The sequence below is a fragment of the Drosophila eugracilis genome, unplaced genomic scaffold, assembly GCF_018153835.1.
Source record: "Drosophila eugracilis isolate 14026-0451.02 unplaced genomic scaffold, ASM1815383v1 contig_974, whole genome shotgun sequence".
Classification (NCBI taxonomy): domain Eukaryota; kingdom Metazoa; phylum Arthropoda; class Insecta; order Diptera; family Drosophilidae; genus Drosophila; species Drosophila eugracilis.
This window is the reverse complement of record NW_024573893.1, coordinates 174591-196066: the sequence shown is the minus strand read 5'-3', so window position 1 is coordinate 196066 and position 21476 is coordinate 174591. Positions and strand designations below refer to the sequence as shown.

The window sequence follows — 21476 nt, the reverse complement described above, 5'->3', positions numbered from 1 at the left end:
ACCCTTATCCTTATCCCAACTGGAAACCGAAACTCCCTGGCGCTGCCAATCGTGCCCAAACATTAAGCTATATGTATGGCTCAGAGGGTGGTTTTACCATTTTCTATATGTATCGGTGTGCCGGTCTATACCCATTGTATGGGATATAGTACTTATTGCCTCTGTCTATGTGTGTGTGTGTGTGTGAGTGTGGCATGCCGTTAGCTAACTTTCCGTTTACGTTTCTTTCTCTATACTTTGGCTACTGCCTTTCCCATTTCTCTGTTCAGTTCAGTTTTTTCCTTTTCTTTTTTTTTTTTAATATTCACAATTGCCATTTTGGTAGTTTTGCTGGCAGCGAGTGTGTGTGTGTGTGTGCGTATCTGTGTGTGACATTATTATTATTACGAGCAGTTTTTGGTTGCCTGTTTGGTTGGCTTGTTCAACTTATTTATGCGCCTGCCCTCCCTTAAAACAGACACCCTACCCCCAGCTACCCTACTCAACTGTATATATGTTTGAGTTTATCCCACACTCCTGATGACGGGTCGTAAATTTGCTGCCCCTTATGCGCACGCACTTAAATACAATCATAATAATAATAATTGAAACAATTTACAAATTAAAAAGCCACAAATCTTGGCACCGAAACTTGACAATACAATTAGAAGTGAGCAGCCAAAGAAAGTGGCCAACCGAAATCTAAATTTATCAATAAACAAGCGCTGGCTTGCTTACTCGTAAATAAATGTGCCTCGAAACGCACTTCATTGGGAAAGATTGCGGTTGCTCTTTTATGCTGCTCTTAAATGAACAATGAACGCAATTGAGGCCACATCAACCGAACATACTCGTACATATAGCACATATCTGCAGTCCATGGGGAGGCAATTGGAATATAATATCTTAATGCATTAATGGTTAAGTCGTTTATTAATAAATTATTACTGTGTATTTTGGCTTGCAGCGCCCACAAATTGCACGTTTCCGGCACGATGGGAGGGCTCCTGGTTCCTGTCCGGCTATCAGCAATCCATACACATCAAGGGCTCCCAGTTCAGCTATCGCGGCAGGTGTGCGGCCTCCGATGGTAACAAATATCTGATTGTCGACGAGTAAGTACCATCTCTCCGGCCGGGACCCCAATCCCCCCAAATGTTATTTTATTCCAGTTGGGTGGGGTCCCGCTCCGCCTGCTAACAATATATATATATATATATGCTAACATCTCAACCCGATACTCGATCCATTGGCTGGCGAAATAAATATTTCGTACGTTTTTGGCACAGGCCGAGGAAAATGAGATGTTCTGGTTTACTTTTTACTCACCCCCCTCTCACTTACTTACCCCTATATATATATATATATAGAATTTTTTGTGTTGGTCCCTTTGTCGAAGAGTGCCTATAATTGAATAAGTTTTCATTTCTGACTGAGGTAGGTGTGTGTGCTTGGTAAAATGTGTTAAGGTAAGGCTGAGGACCCTCCGCACGGGCGGCAAAATGCAGCACTAACCTCATTAAAAAGAAGCCAGTCAGCACATCGGAGTGAGTAGAGTGCTGGCCAAAGACAACAGCGAGGGGTGAGTGGTAGCGGCAGCGGCATCTACAGTGGCAAGGAGGCATGTAAAACTAAGGTGCACGGAGAGAAAAAGGGAGCTAAGAGATAATGAAGATATCTCCCTTTAGAGATTTATGTCCTGAAAAATCTGATTCATATTAATAGATTCCGTTTCTGCTCTTAACTGAAAAAAACTACTTAAAAACATAAGGAAAGACATTTTATCATCCGCATTCGAAGCTGTTTCATTTCCTCTAACACTGTCCAAAGTTGATATAAAAACAAAGTAACGCTAAAAGAAGATGCATCTTGATATAATTTCCTCTCAGTGCATCGCCTCACTCACACTGACAGTAAAACCTGTCGTCAACGTTATCGCTAACGTTGTCGTTGCCGCTGTTGTTGTTGATGTTGCCGCTGTCTGCCAGCTGCTGCTCTTAACTTTTGCCTTTGAAACGGGTTTGAGTCGAGTTTGTTTGCCGCACCAGGCCGCACCATGCCGCACCGCCATGTCCTCCGCAATCCACACTCCATCTGCTCCGGGTGCAGGGCACTTTCTTGGAGGCAGCGCGTTGCTCGTAATTCGGATGTTTGACAAGAGCCAGTCATGTACCAAGACAAAAACCACCCAGTAGACCCCCCTATCTATCTCTGTGTCCCTACTATATATACGTATATATATGTATATCGCCCGATAGATATATCCGTGCCTGTGTTTGTGTACCCCCCCACTCTCGTGTTGTCAAAGCTAAAAAACTTAAAATCAAACTTTTTACGTACCCACGTATTGTGTTTTTAATTTAGAAAACTGCCTTTTTGACTACTCTGTATCTATGTTACTCTACCATTTTCCACTACTTAGCAGCTGCGTTGCTGCTGCCATTTTCCTTCCGATGCCTTTTCATTTTGAAACGATACGAAACGAGAACCAAAGACATTTAAAGGAAAATTGCTTTTTGTAAAGCGACTTTCAATGCCATTCCCCTTACTTTGGTCTGGAATTTCTCTTTTGTTTTCCTTCGTATAAATGTTTTTTAGTCGTAAAGAGCAATGTAAAAAAAAAACAATAATTAAAACCCTTTTAAGCTGCTTTCCTTAATGCGAAAAAAACAAGACGTACCCCTCTACCCACAAGAAACAAGAACAAAAAACGATGCAAAACATTGAGTTTTGCAAGTAAAGTTTATTTTTTGAATTTTGTGTTTTGCCATGTTTATGCTTATAAATATTTAATAAACATATGAATAATCCTTATCCGTAAGCTAAGTTTTTCCGTTGTAGCTGAAATGTGAAAATGTTTTTTGATTTTTCCGCTGCCTTACCTTTACTCTTTAAAACTATAGTATTGGCCTTTTTGCTGTGCTGCCGGAGGCGAAGGCGGGCTTTCGTATTCATATTTAATTCACTTTTTGCCACGCCCTCCCCTCCGACCAATCCATTTTCATTCATTTTGTTCTGTACAAGTTTTTGTCGTATACCAAATAAATATCGTAAATATACAAAAAAGTCGTGCCCCATCAACAACTATATATATATATCTTACCAACTAGGAAACTAACAGAACCCCCACCCACCCAACCACAATCAAAAAATCAAACAAAAGAAACCCAAGATGAAACTGTTTATTTTAAATCGTTATCTACTTTATATATACGAATAAATATGTATTCAGAATATTTTTACATCACTTTTCAACAACGTATCTATATATATTTTGTGAGTTTCTTGCGTTCTTAAGTGTACGTCCTTTGAGTTCGTTTCGATGATCATTTAATTACTTCTACTCGATATAAAACATCAACTTAGTAATCGCTTTTCAAATCGAATAAGACTATCTAAAGAGGGGACAAACTGGAAATATATTGCAGGACTTTCCGGTTTGGGCCGCTCTTTTGGGATCCTAACATGTTTCATTTGTAATAGTTTTTTGCCAAAAGAATAAATCGAAAGTAGAGGCGAAGGGGTAACGCCTCGATGCTCCTTGTTTTGCACCCAGTATATATACATATATACAAACAAACATAAATTTATAAAGATACTCCGTTTCCGATACCTTCCATTTACACACAAACACACGGAGGGACTTTCAGAATGCCCGGTCAAAGTCTTAGCCTTAGTTTACCAACCATTTTATTTGTCGATTGCGCCAAGAACCCGAAAACAAGCCAACACATCCCCCAAGAACAAGAAACCACATAACCATAATCATAGATACAATACCAACTACCAACTACCGATACCATACCAATACCAAAACCAAAAATACAAAACTTTTCGTTGCAACCAAAAACTTTTTTAGGAAAGGATGTCATCGTTGCCTGGTTATCTATGAGAAGCATAAAAATGTGCTCCAATATAAAGAAAGTGAGTGCGAAGGTGATAGTATGTATATGCATCAGTCGAACCCATCTGCACTGGCGATGCGTAGCTCTAATAAACAAAGTGATCATAGGGGGGGAGCTCATCCCAATACGAACGGGCATTCAAGACTATCTTCATCGGATCAGTACATAATGAGATCCAATGACGATATGAATGATTGTAAGCATTAACTTTATATTTTTCTCTATATCTCTATCTATCTCTCTAAAATAAGTTATAAGCAAAGCAAGCAAACTAAAATGAAAATACAAAGACTCTATCTCCTAACTCGCTATCTCAAAATACCAGTTATCTGTTATCATTTTCAACCTATTATTACATATATATATTTCGAAATGCTCCCTTAGTTAACCAACATGACTAACCTAACCTTATTATTTAAGCGCTGTTTTCATTTCACTCAAAACGAGAATACAAAAGTTTTTCGTTCTGTCCAAAGATCAACTGAAAAGCAAAAAAAAAAAAAAAAAGAAAACTGAAAAACACGTTCTCAATTTTTTATAACTATTTTTGAAAACACACACAAAACAAATGCAGGATTTTGAAGAATTCTTTTTTGGTATTTATAATAAGTTCTCTTTGGTTTTTCTTCTCATTCTTTTCCTTTGATTCGAACTTTCTTTGGTCCTGAGTTTGGTTATTGTATAATTTTTAATGCAATCTTTGGTTAATTATACAAAACAAAACAAAAAGCAAAAAAAAAAAAAAACGAAAACAAACCAAACCAAACTTGTAAATAGTCTCAGACAACAAATACTCTGCATACGAAAAGAAAATAAAAATAACTCTACTTTGTTTACGTTTGTCATGGCAAGGGTCCTCTCTCTACCTCTCTCTCTCTCTGTATATCTCGAACTCACCTCACTTTAATAAAGTAATCAAGCAATCAACCAATCAATCAACAACAACGTATAACCACTCAATCTATCAATCAACAAAAAGTACATATCTAACCACAAAAAATATATATATAACCACCTAGAAAAAAACAAATAACAAAAAAAAAAAAAAAGAAAAATTGAATTGTATATTTTCCTCAACCTACACACGTTGCAAAAGTTACAACCTAAACTACTCGTACCACTATTAATTAATATTACCCAATACCCAAAGTTAGTGTCAATCCAATTAAGCTACTTAGTTGCGATTTTCAAGCGTATTAGCCGATTAGCAGATTAACCCCTCCCAACAGAGCAACCAATTAAAGCCAAACTGAAACTGAAACCGAACCCTAAAGCCTAAGGCCAAAACATTCAATTAGGTCTACTCGCTAGATTCGCAATACCAAAACCATCTAGACAAAAGAACACGGCGTGGCAGTCTTTCTAATTCTAATTCTAACTCTAATTCTAATTCCAAATCCAATTGAATCGTAACAAAAAAAGGCAAACCCCCATTCGAATCGAAAGAAGAGAAAAAGCAAAACAGGAAACTATAACCAGTTTTAGTTAAGAACCTTTAGTTTTCTCTCTCTTTTTCCGTTTGGTTTCCTCTTCAGTTTTGTGCATTTTTAGTTTCACCTTTTAACTGTAAATAATTAATAAATACAAGCGAAAATCACAAATTTTGTAAATATATCAAAAGAAAATACAAAACGAGACTGAAAAATGAAATTGTTTGTTCCATAAATATTCTTTATTACAAAACATTTACATATATATCTAAATATATATCCATATATATTTGCAAACTCTATTCAATATTTATATATATGATATGTATATTTTCCTTACTTCAACATTTTCAACCACTCCAACAACAGATCTCTCCAAAAACCCCAAAAACCAAAACCAAAACTAAAACCCAAACTAAAAACTGAAACTGAAAAACTGCAAATCAATTTGGAGCAATTCAAAGTTCAAATACGTGTGCGAGAACGTATGTGTGTGTGTGTGTATCAAATATCGATAGATGAATAATAACAAACAGAGGTGTGCACACACATGAGAAATTTGATTGGATTTTGGTTTTGAAATTTGCATATTTGAAATTTTGTACATTTTTAACAGCCGCAGCTAAGTTTTTCTACAGTTCGTTTCGCGTTTGTTCCCATTCTGTATAGTTCTGTATAGTTCTGTATAGTTCTGTATAGCAAACAAAGCAAAAACCGAACCCCAAATGAGCACCCACACATTTGTATTTACAAAACAAACTTGTATTTAGTTGCGACCCCAGAGATGTGACCCATCCACTCATTTGTAAATAAATCTCACCTCCAATCATGAACAAAAACCAAACCAACCGAAAAACCCAAAAAGATGACCGGACGACGACTATCCCACAGATACCTTCTACAGAATTAAATCAAGTCTTGAACCAGTTTCTCTAGAAGCAACCTATTCCAATCTCTGACGGCAGAGTTAGTGTATTGAATTTCCAATAAGTTCCAGTACTTTGGCGAGCAGTCGAAGAATTATTGCCTAAGTTTGTTCATCCTATATTTTTTTGTTCGTTTTATTTTTTAGGTTTTTTATTTTTCACTTTTTTTCTCGCTTTATCTGGCATCACATTCACAACCCACTTACTTTACTCGCTGGGCCCATGATTTATTTATAGGTCGAAAATGGAAATTGGAAACTTGACACCGAGTGTCAAAGTGTTTTCACTTCATTCCGAAGGGACTAGACGAGGAGTACTCCTGTTGGTAGCAATTATCCATAGCGCGGAACATATTTTATTCGCTTCCATAATTCGTTGTTAATTGCTGTAATCCGCTTAGTTCTTAATCAGGTAGCGAGCTTATAGTGCACCTAATTACCAGAGGAAAATAAACCAAAGTCGGCATATAGAAGTAGATGTCTCAATGCTGCACATAATGCAAGTCGCACGACCTTACATACTCACTTAACCTCTCCGCTGGCAGGAGTCAGATTCAGATACAGATACATTTACATTTACAGATTCAGAGTCAGATTCACATTCAGAATGAGATCCGTCATGGCAACGCAATCCACCCGGACACGCATAGAAATGTAAATTCATTATTTATTATTTGTTTGCCTCAATAGAAATCAAATTAGTTTAAGTGGCGAGCTCTTGGCCCAGAGCGCAGTCAGACAGTTGGCTTCGCATTTGAAAAACGCCACGCCCACTCGGAGCCACGCCATGGCCACCCATTCTCACCCAACCTCTCCTCTCACAATTTGATATTTTCCACTTGATATTTCCGAGCTGGAAGCTCCAGTGTCCGACTGCCTGGCTGACTGGCTGACTGGCTGTTTGACTGGCTGTCTTGCCTGCCGACTGCCGCCAGCCTTCGTTTTTTCCTTGATTTGATTTTGTTTAAATATTAAACGAGAGTTTTAGGTCTCATTTATAATTCAGGAGACTCTCATTCCCTCATTCCCATTCCCTTTAGCAAACTGCGTGGGCGGGGTCGGGTCGAGTTGGTTTTGATTAGCAGACCGTAAAACAATGGTATCAATAGTACAATGGAATTGCGTGCGTGTGTGCTTGTGCTTGCTTGTTCTTTATTAAATCATTATTTGTTTAGATTGTCACACAAGCGCGCACACAAACACGAGATTAAATTTCAGTTTTTGGATAAAAGAGCAAAGCCTTGCGGCGAACTCGACTGCTGGAGTATTGAAAACGCTGCAAGGCCACACATCCTTTACATTTTGGCCATTTTAATGCGCCTTAAATTGGGATTTTCAGCAACGGCATAATAAAGTTGCTTTCAATTACGACAGTTTCAGTCATTTTTATGGCCACCATATATACGCACTGACACACACACACACACATACACATAGAAGGAAACAATGTATCTGGCTTGGCAGACTGTAATTGGGCTTAGACAGTCGACAGTTTCAATTACTGAAAACTTGTACATATGGGATTAGCAGGGAAAAGCCTTGTTAATTGCTATAAGGCTAATGTAGTGTCGTTTTCACTCGTGTCGGGCATCAAAGGATATGCAAGGTTTTCTCCCCACATTCACACACACGCACAAAGGGGGTCCACACCCATGGTTCAAATAATAGGTACACACCTAGACAAATTTGGACTTTTTGAGGTCATAAGGATGCTGAGGAGGAAGCCTAAAGTGATTTTAAAATAATGAGTTTTTAGTTTGTTATATTTTTTACATTTAGAGTGACTTCTTATGAATATAAACTATCAAATTTTTTATAATGATTTAGATAAATTATTTTAAATATTAATCGATAGCAAATTGATTTGTTTCCGATAATCTTTTTAAGAGAAATTCATTATAATTTTTGCAGCATAATAAGTTAATGACTCTATTATTTTGACCACGAGTGTGTCAGGGCTATCAAAGTGCGTGTAAGCGAGCTGCCAATCAAATGAACGAGTCTGCTGCCCGATTCCTGAATCCTTCGATTCATTGGCATCAATGATAATCCAATGCGAGCCATCAAAAGCAATTGCATACTTCGGGGCGTTTGCTAACTGCCATTTAAATTGCATTTTCGAGTACAAACTACACACGATTGTAGGTACCGAGTATCACTAGCCACTCGACCCGTACGCCCCATGGAAGCCCCCCTACTGCCCCCTTAATTATGTTTACCGCTTTTTTATTTTTGCGAGCGCTTTTAGCCAGACATTTTGTGTTTTTCGCCAGTGACGGGCTGCCTGCCAGGCAGCATTTGCATACCAATTTTACCTCCAGCTACCTTCCACTCGGCACTTCCTATTCCACTTCCACTCCACCTGCCCAAAAAAAAAAAAAACGAAAAAAGCGAAAAACCCTGGGAATAAAAAATGAAGCCTAGGTTGGGGTGATGGGCACTCAATGAAGGCCAGGCCGCAGCGTTTTAATTGCAGCGCAAAAGCGTAGGCGGCATATAAAAATAATTAAAATAATTAAGCAAAACTACGGCATCCAAGCACTCGGCGTTTTTCAGGAGCTTGGCTGCCCTCTTCTTGAGTTTCCCTCTGTGTTATTTTTTTCGGGGAAAATATTCAACGATAATTTTCAGCAGACTCCGCAAGCAGCTTTTTTTGGTTATTTTTTGGGGGCATTTTATTATGAGTTTATCTTTTTGGGCGTTCAGCGCGGATATTCGCATTCTTCGGGCCCTCATAATTTGCTTTATATTATTTGGTGTTACAACATAACAGGACATGCTTTCGCCAATTTCGGTGCAAGGATATTTAAATTTAATCAAATGTCGGTAAAAATGTTTGCCATGCCTTTTATGCAAAGAACAAGAAAAAATAAGGGAAAAAAAAGAAAACATGGGAAAATCATCAACAATAACAACACGCACACATAACAGGGCATTGCCATTCCGTGTGGGTGTGCGTGTGGGTGGGCGGTGTTTGGGTGGGAGTTTCCACCTGGACGTTGACTGGGTAATTTGTTAGCCGGGCCAGGAGGCGCAGCAACCCAAACCCAACCCGACTCAGCCCCGAACCTAGTCCGACACAGAGTTTTATTTTATTTTATATAGTTTTTGGCATTTTCATGTGCCCACTTTTCCTTCGTTTTCCGCCTTTTTTTCGGGGGGGCTTAAGGGGCGCAAGCAGACCCTGCGTGAGTTGGTACAGTTTTCGCCGCGTGTATATATATATATGTATACGTATATAGCGCGAATACTGAATACCGAGCATAAAAACTTATTTACCTAGGGACACCCGGGAACAGAGCCGGATTCCGATTCCGGGGCGATTCAGTGGCGTCAGGCGCCCGGGGTGTCAACCAATTTCGAGTGTTTTCCCCGGGTCCTGGCCCAAAAAAAAAAAAAAAAGGAAATCTCCCAACGCTCCTGGCCAAACAAACAAACACACACCGTGTTGCCAATTGTTGTTTTTGTGTGTTCCCCGGCACACACACATACACACACAGACGCGCGCGCCATACAAACACCAGCTCATACATATATTTTCACATTGCCATTTTCATTTCAATTCATTTCATTTATTTATGCAATATTTTATGTGCTCATTCATTTTTTGCCCGTTTTGGTTGTCGTCGGTGCCCGTTTGTTCTATTAATTTGTTGTCGCTCCATTCAGGTTACCCCTCTAGCCCCAGCTCCAGCTCCATCCTGGCCAGGGTTCCACTTTTGGCCCGGTTATTTGCCATCCGCCACGGTTCGGTTCCATTGTCAATTTCGTGGATACACGCCGTCTATATGTATCTATGTATCTATTATTATAGTATTGTATGCGCATAAAATTCGTGCCATAAACCTCATTCGTCTTAATTTGTATGCCTTGTTTTGTTACGGTTACGGTTAGGTTCTGTGTTTTGTTGATACTTATTTATTATTTTTATGCCCAAGCTCACTTATCTTTGCGTGTCTAGCCGCCTCCTTCGGGGGCCCCTTGCCGAAATTATTTCTGGGGTGTGAGTGTAGAGAGCTGCATACCATAAACCTCTAACCTCTTGTATTAAAACCCAAATTCGACAGAACTGCAACCATAAACGTAATCATCAGCAGCAGAAGTATGAGAATAAGAATCAGAATCAGATTCAGAATCAGATTCCGATTTCGAGGCAGTAAGAAACTTAACCTCAACGTAAACGACAGTTTGTAGAAATGTGAATATGAACAATGACAATAATAACACACAAATAAACGCTGTAAATAAAGGTCCAAATTCCATATATTCTCTCTTGTACAGATATTTAATTGTGTTTGTTTGTTGGTACATACATACTTACATACATATTTACTACTACTATTTTGATTTGAGTTTTGAGTTTACTTCTTGAGATACTGTTCGTTGTCACCAATTGAGACGCTTTGATTTTGTTTTTTGAATATTATATATAACTCTTTGTATTTGTACATGATTATGATTATTAATGTTTATATTAATCCACTGCTAACAAAAAATCATCATCAACTTTGTACAGTAAAACCATGAGCGAGCGAAACTAAAAACTAAAACCAAAATATATTCAAAAGAATAACCCAAAAATCTGGAGCTTCGGCTTGAGACGAAGCTGAAAGTAGGATTTCCAAGATTGGTAGCGGTGCATGAAGAGATGTACATAAATACACTTGTAATATATAACCCCAAAAAACCTCTAATTTTAATCCATTATTACTTCTCACTTAAGACTTCAAATTTGATTGTGATCCGAGGGAACGGTTTGTAAATCTCCTTATTATGGTTAATAATGTTTTTCGAAATAATTCTTTGCCTTGTTTTTCCTAATCAGATCAAGTCTGCCAAGCTCTTGGAAATCGTACAACCCAAACGCCCATTCCATTTCAAAAACAAAAACCAAAAAAAAAAAAAAAAAAGAATGCCTTTCAAATTTCGTTTAACGGTTTGTTAAGTTACCTTCAGTTGTCCGATCCCCAAAATGCACCCAACCGCACCCGATAATCCCCACCACAAAATCCCCCCACAGTTCCCGCCTTTTAATTTCTGTTTTCGCTTTTAATAAAAAAAATATATGAAAAAAAAAGGATTAAAAACAGGAAAATTCATTTGTTTCCATAGAGCCTACGAAAGCGAATTCGAGACACATCTGTAATAGAAAGCCATGAAAGCTCATTACTTTTACCTACTCTCTGTCATACTTTGTTTTCCAATTCAATTTCGTGGATGTCAAAAACAAGAAAGGATTTCAGCTAAATTTTGTGCTCCTTTGCACATGCCTATGAGAAAATGAAAAAAAAAAAACGAAAAAAGAAAAAGAAAATGCGATATATATTTAACCACGAATATATATCTCGAGTACATCTTTGTATAATATGATGATGAAATGTTGGGATGGGCTGCCCGGTGACCGCTAGTATAATTGTCTCATTTATCAATTACTTATTGTACTTTCTTCTTACTACATTCTACCTAACCTAACAACCTACTACTACTTTACCTAACTACTACCCTACTACTACTATTCGTACTACTATTTGCTCTATGGGTTCACCATTCTGTGTTGTTCTTTCCTTTTCTGTGTGTCCGTGTTTGTGTCCTTTTCAGTTCAGTTCTTCTTTGTTCTGTCCTCGTTTTTATGTTCTTCCTCCTCTATTTTTTTTTTTTTTTTTTTTTTGGTTTCTTCAGTTGGCTTAATTAATTTCTATTCAGTTTTTCGGTTCTCCCTACGTTCTGTACATACATGTGTGTAATTTAATTAATGTAATTTTAACATGAAACTCAACAATTTCTGCTCTCGGTTACTCATAAGTTACAATTGTGTCGTTTGTTCGTTAGTTCGTTCGTTCGTTGGTTGGTTCAATCCTTTGTGTTCCTCCTACTTTCTAGCTGTGTGTGTCTCTCTCATTTATCATTGTTGTTGTTGTTGTTCGTTGTGCGTGTGCGTTAGAATGTTTTTGGGCCACTCTACTCTACTGTAATTTAGCCCGGCTATCTAATATAACTCTGCGCTTAACGGTCGGTCTGACCACAAAATCTAAAAAAAAAAAAAAAAACAAAACAAAAATCATAAAGAGAATACCGAAAACCAACTGCAAAAGTATTATAATTTATTTTCCATTTTTTCCCTACGTTTTTTCCATGTCTGTGATGTCGTTTTTTGCCTTGTCATGATATACTCCCATATATATGCTACAATCGCTTCTCCGTAGTATTTGACCATTACACGCACACACATACTCACATATATCAGCTAAAAAATAATAATATGAAAAACATCCGACACCCACACCTATGACACACGACACCCGACACACGACACCCGACACCCATTGCCATACATCCCTACACCTTTCTTTTTGTGCCTTGTATAACTCATAAAGTGTAGTTGCTACTTAATTACAATCATTACTCAAAAACGCCACAAGGCCGAGCCCCGAAAAACCCCAATACAGTCGATTACACCCATGTGTATCCTGCATATCCTGGCTTTTTACATTACACAAACACACACACACTTATATATAATTGGTATTTTTTTAACATAATTTGTTAACTCTTTTTGCGACTCTGCGTGTGCCTGTTTTTAAGTTACTTTGCCGTAGCCTGTGTATTGCTAAAGAAACAAACTGAAAACAATTCAATTTGTTGAAAGAAAAGTTGAACAAAAACCAAACGTTTGTTGTGTGCCTTTTTAGCTGTAAACATTTTGTACTGTTGAGAACATTGCCTGAATGTGTTTTATGTATATATTATTATGCCCATATCTGTATCTGTTGGTGTATACTTATACGAAACGGATTTTAGTTACAAATTAACTTTTACACCAACTCTACAACTCTTACCAAGTTAAAGCAAAAAAAAAAAAAAAGAAAAGAAAAGAAAAGAAAACGAAAAAAGAGAGGACCCTTTACCAAAAGAACATATATAAATATACATATTTTATATATGCCACATACATATATATAACTCTCGCGTTTGCCATATAAAAACCAGAAACCACCGATTACCCAATTTATTCATCATGAGTAAATGTTTGTTATTATTTTTTAGTTGATTCAAATGTTATGCTTGCTCTAGCAACAAATACCTTATATACGGCCCTACCAGGCACTAACATTATTTTACAACCTCTGTTTCCCCAATGACCAACCTCCCTCCCTTCCTCCAAAAGAGAAAGAAAAACCCCAAAACGAAACCCAATCCCAAAACCTTATCCAGATCCAGATTCCGTGCTTTTGGTTTCAGAGCCGGAAGAACAAGATGAACCAAGTGTGTGTTTTTGCTTTTCGTTTACTTTTTTTTTTTTGAACGTGTCGTGCCTTTCAGTTGAGTTTACAATACAGAAGTTGGGCAGTGCAATTCCACAAGCCAAAAGGAAGCGCCGCTGAAAATGAAAAACTCTTGTCTTTAAGTTATTTCTGTGAACGTCATAAGTCTTTGGTTTGTTCTTTCTTACCGCCTTTGGTTTGTTTGCCTTCTTGTTTTTGTTTTTATTGTGTATTTCGTTTTTGTATTTTCCTGGAACTTACATACTTATCTTACTTATGTATTGTACTTACCGCTGCTTTTTACACATTTCCACAGAAATTGTTGTTGTTTCTCCACTCTGTGCCGCACTTGAAGCTCCAAACTGGTGGCAAGATGCCCTTTTGCCTCTGCCTTTGTCTTTGCCATACGAAAGCAACTCGCAACGCTCGCTCGACTTGCGACATTTTTGCTGATTTAAAGCTTCATTTCGTCATTTATTTGCGCAATTTTCTCCCGGACCATCAGCATCAGCGGCCACTTAATTAAACAAATTTCTGTGCAATTTAAATGGCATGCTTGGCGATGGCCCTGGCTGGAGGTTGGATGTTGGATGTTGTTGTTGAATTCCCAACAGCAGCAGCAACAGCGGCAGCAGAACAGCTTCCAGTGCGGCACTCAACGGAAAAGTTGAACAAAAAAAAAAAAAAAAAGAAAAAAAATTAAAAAATATATATAAAACATATTTTTCACATCCCTAGCCCTTTGTAGATTTGATTTCCTTTCAACCATGCCCCCTTACTTTAATGTTTTATGCTATTACTTAGTACAGTTTACTACTTACCTACTCTGCTCCCACTAAAACCTTACTACTTTCTACTACTAATACTGCTACTACTACTACCACTACTACTACTTCTATTCCTATTTGTTTCCTACTTCTGTGTGTTCTGTGTTCAACGACCATCTAATTTGCGATTTGCATTAATTGAATTTTTATTTGTGCTTTTAAAATAATCATGTCCCCCAGACTTTTGCAAGGGCCGTGAGACTTTACAGAATCTCTGCGACCAGATACCGGGCGATGCCCTGCTCTACTCGCTTTTCCGGGAGAGCGCCGAGCCGGTCAAGTGTCCGCTCAAGGGTGAGTACCAGCAACTTGCAACTTGGAGCACAGTTCAGGGACCCTCTATAACATTCTATATATTTCGCCCTTGGCAGGACCCTTCATATTCACGTATAATCGGGGCCATGGGGAGTGCAAGTCGCCGGTGTCCAACATTGAGAGCTGCACGGAGGAGAGTCGCCTCCTGTTGAGCTTCCAGGCCTGCCCCGATGTCCAGGGAACCGAGAGTACGGGTAAGTCTCGCCTCCTCCGCCGTTGACAATGACTCATCGCCTTCCCACTGCTGGAGCTCAAGACGAACATCCTTCCTAACTTCCTTCCTTTCATTTGCTTCTTTTCGGTGCCGCTCCTACTGCAGTCGAGGAGCTGACTTGCCTGGCAACCTGGAAGGATGGCAACTCACGCTATTTGGTCGGCCTCGTCTCGCACCATCATGCCATTTCGAACGAGGAGCGCTATCGCTGCTTTGTCTACGAGAAAATCTCCTCGCTGATGGGTAAGCAGCAGCCCAGCCAGCCCCCGGGCAAACAGGATGAACTTTTGTTTGGGCCCTAATACCCGTACATTTGTACCCTTTTGCAGGCGGCCCCAGCTTGCCCAGCTCGAAGGATGCCGAATATAAGCTGGCCCAATCCGGCGACGCCACTTGCAATGGCTTAGACAGTGCCGAGGTAAGCATTTTCGAAGCCCCAACCCTAGACCCACTCGCACTCCCACAGTCACCCCCACCCTGTTAACCTGCCATTTTCACTTAACTGCACTCAGAGAAAAACTTTATTTGAAAGTTCAAATTAAGATTTTATAAAATACCTTTTAAAAATACACTAAAAATAATATAAAATAAAATACAATATTTAATTTAGTTTAAAAATATTTCATAAAATATTCCGAAATCGAAACGGTTATTTTGACTGTTTGAAAGCCACGCCCAACTTCTAATCTAACTAACTTTCGCCCACAGGTTGGCTCACGTATCATGTCGCTGCGAAAACCCCCCATTGCTGAACGCTGCGACTTCCCGGCCTGGTTCAAGGGTCCACGCCACTGGCATGCCCTCATGGGCAATGCCGTCTACAATTATCATTCCAAGTGAGTAGCAATCAGGCCTGCGGCCAAGTTGTCATCCAAAACCGTTACCGAAACTGAACCTCTACCTTTTCCCAATTTGCAGCGACGGGTCCGTGCACATTATTAAGCCCAACGGCTATATGGAGACACGTGCGCTCTGCGAGCAAATAAATAAACAGACCCCGACCGAAATGATGGCCGTGGTGCACTACACCACCGGGTGGTAAGTGGCCCCAAATTGAATATGACCTCCCTTTAGCCTCCGCTCCGATTTCAATGCTGACTGCCTCCTTTTTTTTGGTGCCCACAGCCAATCGGGATTCATGTGTATGATGTTCTACCGCCGGGACACGTTCGTCATCGAGATACAGACGGGCAAGCCGGCCATTCGCCTGGAGGATGCCTGTGCACCGGATCACTTTGACATCAATAAGATGGCCTACATTACCTTGCTGGGTAAACTGCACTGACTTACCCACCGGCTGTGCCAGTCTTGTCAAACGTTTGTTTATTTCGCTTTTTAGCAAGCAATCCGGACCTGGCCATTTGCCCCATGGAGGGCATCTACACGCTACGTGGTGCCATTGGACCACCGTATCTGGCCACGCGCCACAAGCGCAATCACAATGGAAAATCGCATCTGGGCCATGGACATCATCACCACGAGGCTGCTGACTCGGGAAATTTCGGGCATAAAGGGTATGTCCGGTGTATGACCGCCACCTCTGGCATTTCTCAATCTATTTCCGTGGTTACAGACACAGTTCGCTGAGTTTTCGAAACGCGGAGCGCATGGAGCGCGGCTCCTGGCATGCCAATACTCGAGGCCTTCCAGTTCGTAGTCGACGAAACGCACCCAAGGATCCGCAGGAACAGAAACAGCAGCAGCAGTCGCTGGTCCTGGAAAAGGTCAACAGCAGCGATACAAGCGTGGGATTTGTGGCCACGCGGAATAGACGAGATGTCCCGGGCTGTGTGCCCAACTACAATGCCCAGCGGCAGCTATGGGTGGGTTGTACAGCGGAAAATTTGATAGACGTCAGTCCGCTGTGCAGTGTTGATGGCGAAGAGGGTAAGTGGTTGTCAACTTTTTACGTGGGTAATTTATGGCTACTCTGCGACTGCTAGCGACAGGAGGTAGAATTTCATTTTTCCAAGTATATAATTTCTAGACTAAATTAAAGTATTGATTTTCTATCATTTATTTACATTAGTCATTTATAAAGAGATTAAAGGGGTGTGAGAGTAAAAAGATTTTCCGCTTTTTCATGACTTTGCTTTTTATGAGAGACTTAGTTATTAACTAAACTATTATATTTTCTGAGAACTTTCAAAAGATAATATATTTTATTACTTCATATATTTTATTATTCTTATTTTTCTAATATTTTTATATAATATATATAATCAGTTACTTTGACAATTAACAATTAAGTTAGCAATTAACTTAACGTATACTAGAGTCTGTCATATGTTCTTTACAATAAACCATTCCTGCTGATTTACAGAATACTCCTGTCATGGATCCTGGAGCGAGAACAGCACCTTCTACATTATAGCCCGCCACAAGGGCAGCAAGCACGGAGTCTGTCTGACCTACCGACCCACGGAGGGCACCGCTGCCAAGCTGGTTGTGGGCGATGCCTGCTATCGCGGCACACAGAAGCCACCAGATCACCATCTAGAGGCCAATTTGTCAGTTTTGGGTGAGTAGATTCGTGAATTTGGTAAATATCAGGAAAACTAACGCATTACTCAACCTCAGGTAAATGTGGCGAGACTGGAGCTAGTGCCGCACAAACTCTTCTGGTCAACTGGCTGCTCCTGGTGGCGATGGCCTCATGGCTACACCTGCACAGCTGAGGGAGAAATGGCAGGGACTACGACTTGATATAGGCAGCTAAGCGTGAGAAGCCAAAGCGCTACGTATACATCACTAAATCCCCGAAACCAAAACCCATTATGATCGACATGTATCAAGACACATCTAAGACTTATTGTATATTTCGTGTAGTATGTTTAAGGCGAAATCGAACCACTTGCACTGGTTTGGCTGTATATAATGTATTGTTTTTTCTTTAGTAATGATACACACTTTTGTTTAGTTCTAAGTGCTTAAAATAAAACAAGATTTCGATAAATTAAGACGAGCAGGATGCTCTGCCACACAAACACACAGACACAATATGGAAAATGGTTTGCAATACAGCCTTAGAGATCAGCGCTATTTGTATTAGGCCTAGTTAAACGCGTCTATTACTAAAAGTAGCGCCACTATTAAAGCAAGTATGCTGCGAATGCTATTTATTTATAGTACGAATATCCATTAAGCATTGAAAACATAAAACCAACCAGAGGAAAGACATCACAACTATACGAATACAAGCTAAAAGCTTCTTCGTTTTGTTTTTTTTTTAAACCATCTTGTAGTGTGTTTTATGGCATGTATTTTTTATATATAATTTCCGAAATGTTTCCTACAACAAAGTACATATGAAACACACAGGACGAAGGCAGAACATTTTAAGCTTATATATATATAAACATATATATGAAAATGAAATGGATTTCGCGATGCTTTCAAAATGTACAAACAAGCAGATGACGGATGATTATTATGCAGCGTACAGCGGCGCATAAATAAATATGGCATAAATATACAATATATTTTTATGTACAAAAAAGCAAAATCGTACATACATACATACATGAGTATATATAATGAATAACGTTTTGCATAGGATCGCATTGGTTTCATAATACATAATTAATACCTTGCAAAGTACGCATATATTGTATGATTCATTGTAATAGTTATATATATATATACTGGCAGGCAGACATACATACCTAGGGACTTAAGGGAAATAAAAGTGAGGAATTTGAGCAACTTTGATAAGTAGAGGCACACCACTTTCATAATCAATCAACTAACTTTGTAAGACACAAATACAAATACAAATCAACTCACGACTCAACCAAACGAATGAAAGACAGATGGTGTCGGATCGGTAGCGAAGGAAGCTAAAATAATTAGAGTGTTTAAGACAATTAAGCGGTGATATAGGTCTAGAATAAACAACTGTGTAAATCTCTGATAGAAGCACAACAGCAACTGCATTAGCAGATGAACGATGAGAACAGCCGGACAGCATCTGCTAGAGTTTAATGAATGAGGAATTAATGATGATCAAGTGTATCCAAAGGATTTCAAAAACTAGCATTTTTCTCTCGATGTAGTAAAGCAAGCAAGCAAGCATTTTGCCCAAATTCCAAAACCGAAAACCTAAGCGAACTAATAACGAGTAACGACTAACGAGTAACCAATTAAGGAGTAGCGAGAACATAAGCAGGACGATAGAAACAGAAAGAGAGAGAGACAGAGAGACCCCTTCAAGGCAACTAGTCAAAATTTATGAAGCGTAACTTTGAGTTCCATGTAAATAGCGAATGTAATGCGAATTGACCCCCGGTACGCGGTACGGTGTGAGTATACATATGTAACTAATTGCTAGTTAGCTAAAGGACGAAACGAGGATTGTGGCTAGGGTACCGACGACTTGCTGGGCAGGACACGAACATGCTTGGTGGCGTCGAAACATAAGGGTTACTTTCTAAGTACTACGTATACATTCAGCAAACACTTATATAGTAATACGAAGATAATGAATTATAAACTCGAACACCAGGTCGACATCCAAATAGGAATACACACTAGGAATGGAATGGAACAGAACGGAAACGAAAACGAAGACGGAACAAACCGGAAGCAGAAGCAGAGCAGCACTCCATATCGTTGTGGCCAGACAAATCAGTAGTCGTGATGTACAAAATGTACAATGATGATCGGACGGAGTAGCAGCCTCTGTGCTTGAACATTTTTTTGAGTGTACCTCTCTCTAAATAGGCATTTCCATTTGTTGTCAGCTTTTAAAACGTAAATACGAGCATATTAAATAATAATAAATGCATTTTAAAAAACGAACAAAACCGAAAGACACACGAATCAAGCGAAATATTAAATAATACTTCAAGTTTTAAGCCCATCCTCCATCCAAAACAGGACTCAAATTCCTTTTGGTAGCCGCTTTAATGGTTTATTTTGCAATTGTTAAACTGAGACACTTTACTCTTCTCCCACTGCCCCATCCTACCTATAACCCTTTTTCGATTTCCAACTTAGCTCCAGATCCTGCCTTAGTTGTCTACTTGTGTCATTGTCAGAACCTTAGCGTGTTATTGATGTTCCAAACGGTCTCCACAAAATGTATTCGAATGTTTCTAAAAACTGCTAATTAATTAAAAGAAAAATGAAAAAACAAAAACATAAAACCAAACCAAACATAAACGTGCAAACATATTTTTGTAAATAGACAAAGCAACGCTTGAATTTTTATCCAGTTTTTGTGTATGGCCAACTGCAGTCGACTTATGTGTGATGGGCGGTCGGGCTCAGCTTGTGGGCGTGGCTGCTCCATCTGAATGTGAACGCTAAGCATTAGATATAAGTGATTTTTATATTCAAAGCGATTTTATAAATCATTTTAATTGTCTATTTTAACGAGTGCAGCAAGCAGAAATCTGAAATCAGAAATCACAAATTAAACAAAACAATTTATGCCGTCGGTTTAGTTCATGTGTGTGAAGAAAAATGTATGCAATTTTCGTCAATAATTGAATGTTTTGAATACTGTGTTCTTACCTTGTTTGGAATTGTTTTTTAAGCTAATATAAATACAAATACAAACTAATTAAAAATAAATCTTGATTGTTTTTTATCTAATTCAAATGATGTGGTGATGGGGTGTGACGTCAGGCAAGGATAATAGCCAAATTAATCAGAAATGGAAGACTAAGAATATTTATTAAATCCATATTTAGTGGGTACAAAGCTCAAGTTTAACAGTGGACACGCCAGCTCCAACTATCATCGTGTGGCACGTTTTTAATGTAAGATAGTATAATTTGAATCGGAATTTATTTATTTTGTCTATATCGTATTATATAATTTTAAAAACCAAAAATCAAGGTTTTAAGGTTAAAAGATCCAATGACGCTTTCGCAAGTCGTTCTCGATTTTTTTTTTAATTTCAAACAAGATATTTGGTTAAAAAACTTCTACCTTCATAGGTGGTCCTGAGGTCTAAGCGATTTTAGTTTTTCGTAGTTTGTGTGTGTTAGTGTGGAAGTGGCAGGATGCTGAAATCAACTCGCGCTGCGTTTGCCTCTCAAGAATCTGCATGCTTAGATATCAAAGTTCATACGGACAGATGAATATGGCTAATGGAGTTGGCTAACAGGGTCTACAGCGCCTGAAACGCTTTCCTTCTTCCTGTTAAATACTTTACGAGTTTCGTGTATAATGATAGCTTTTACAGACTTACTTTGGATTTGGAAATTTTACTTGTTAAAACTGTTTAAAAATCTTTCCCAGTAATTTATATTTTTGAATATATAGCAAACCTGCTGCGTTCCAGTTTCCAAAATTCACAAAAACGCATAACTTTTTAACTAACATAGTATACATTTATTCAAGTTTAACTTGGAACAATCTGATAAAATATATGGATCAAAAATACTCCCAGGAAGTGTTGTTGACCTCTTTCAGGGCAAGTGGAGCTCTTCCATCCCACATCAGCATCTTGATAAGTCTTCTAGTTTGCCATTCATAGTTGGTGATGTACCTAGAGAGATGTTATTTAACACTACAAACATGTAGCAATATTTTTAAAACTCTTAAAAACAGTAAAACAGGTAAATATATCTTTATTTTGAAGAATTTTTCAAGCAATTTCAACATGTAG

The 21476-nt window shown here is 38.8% G+C and overlaps 1 protein-coding gene across 2 annotated transcripts in view; it reads left to right on the top strand.

Moving 5' to 3' along the window:
- The window catches only part of LOC108115132, a 32339-nt gene extending 11905 nt beyond the window's left edge, over positions 1–20434 (top strand). Inside the window, exons 3-15 of one of the 2 annotated variants that reach the window (XM_017226411.2) lie at positions 947–1094; positions 3839–3903; positions 14509–14622; positions 14700–14837; positions 14963–15100; positions 15187–15275; positions 15566–15693; positions 15776–15895; positions 15983–16128; positions 16197–16371; positions 16431–16744; positions 17181–17378; positions 17438–20434. In XM_017226411.2, coding sequence (XP_017081900.2) covers positions 947–1094; positions 3839–3903; positions 14509–14622; positions 14700–14837; positions 14963–15100; positions 15187–15275; positions 15566–15693; positions 15776–15895; positions 15983–16128; positions 16197–16371; positions 16431–16744; positions 17181–17378; positions 17438–17535 — 1871 coding nt within the window. In that variant the 3' untranslated portion in view covers positions 17536–20434. Of the gene's footprint in view, positions 1–946; positions 1095–3838; positions 4081–14508; positions 14623–14699; positions 14838–14962; positions 15101–15186; positions 15276–15565; positions 15694–15775; positions 15896–15982; positions 16129–16196; positions 16372–16430; positions 16745–17180; positions 17379–17437 lie in introns of both variants that reach the window. The other variant, XM_017226410.2, reaches the window with a different exon arrangement.
- The last annotated feature ends 1042 nt before the right edge of the window (positions 20435–21476 follow it).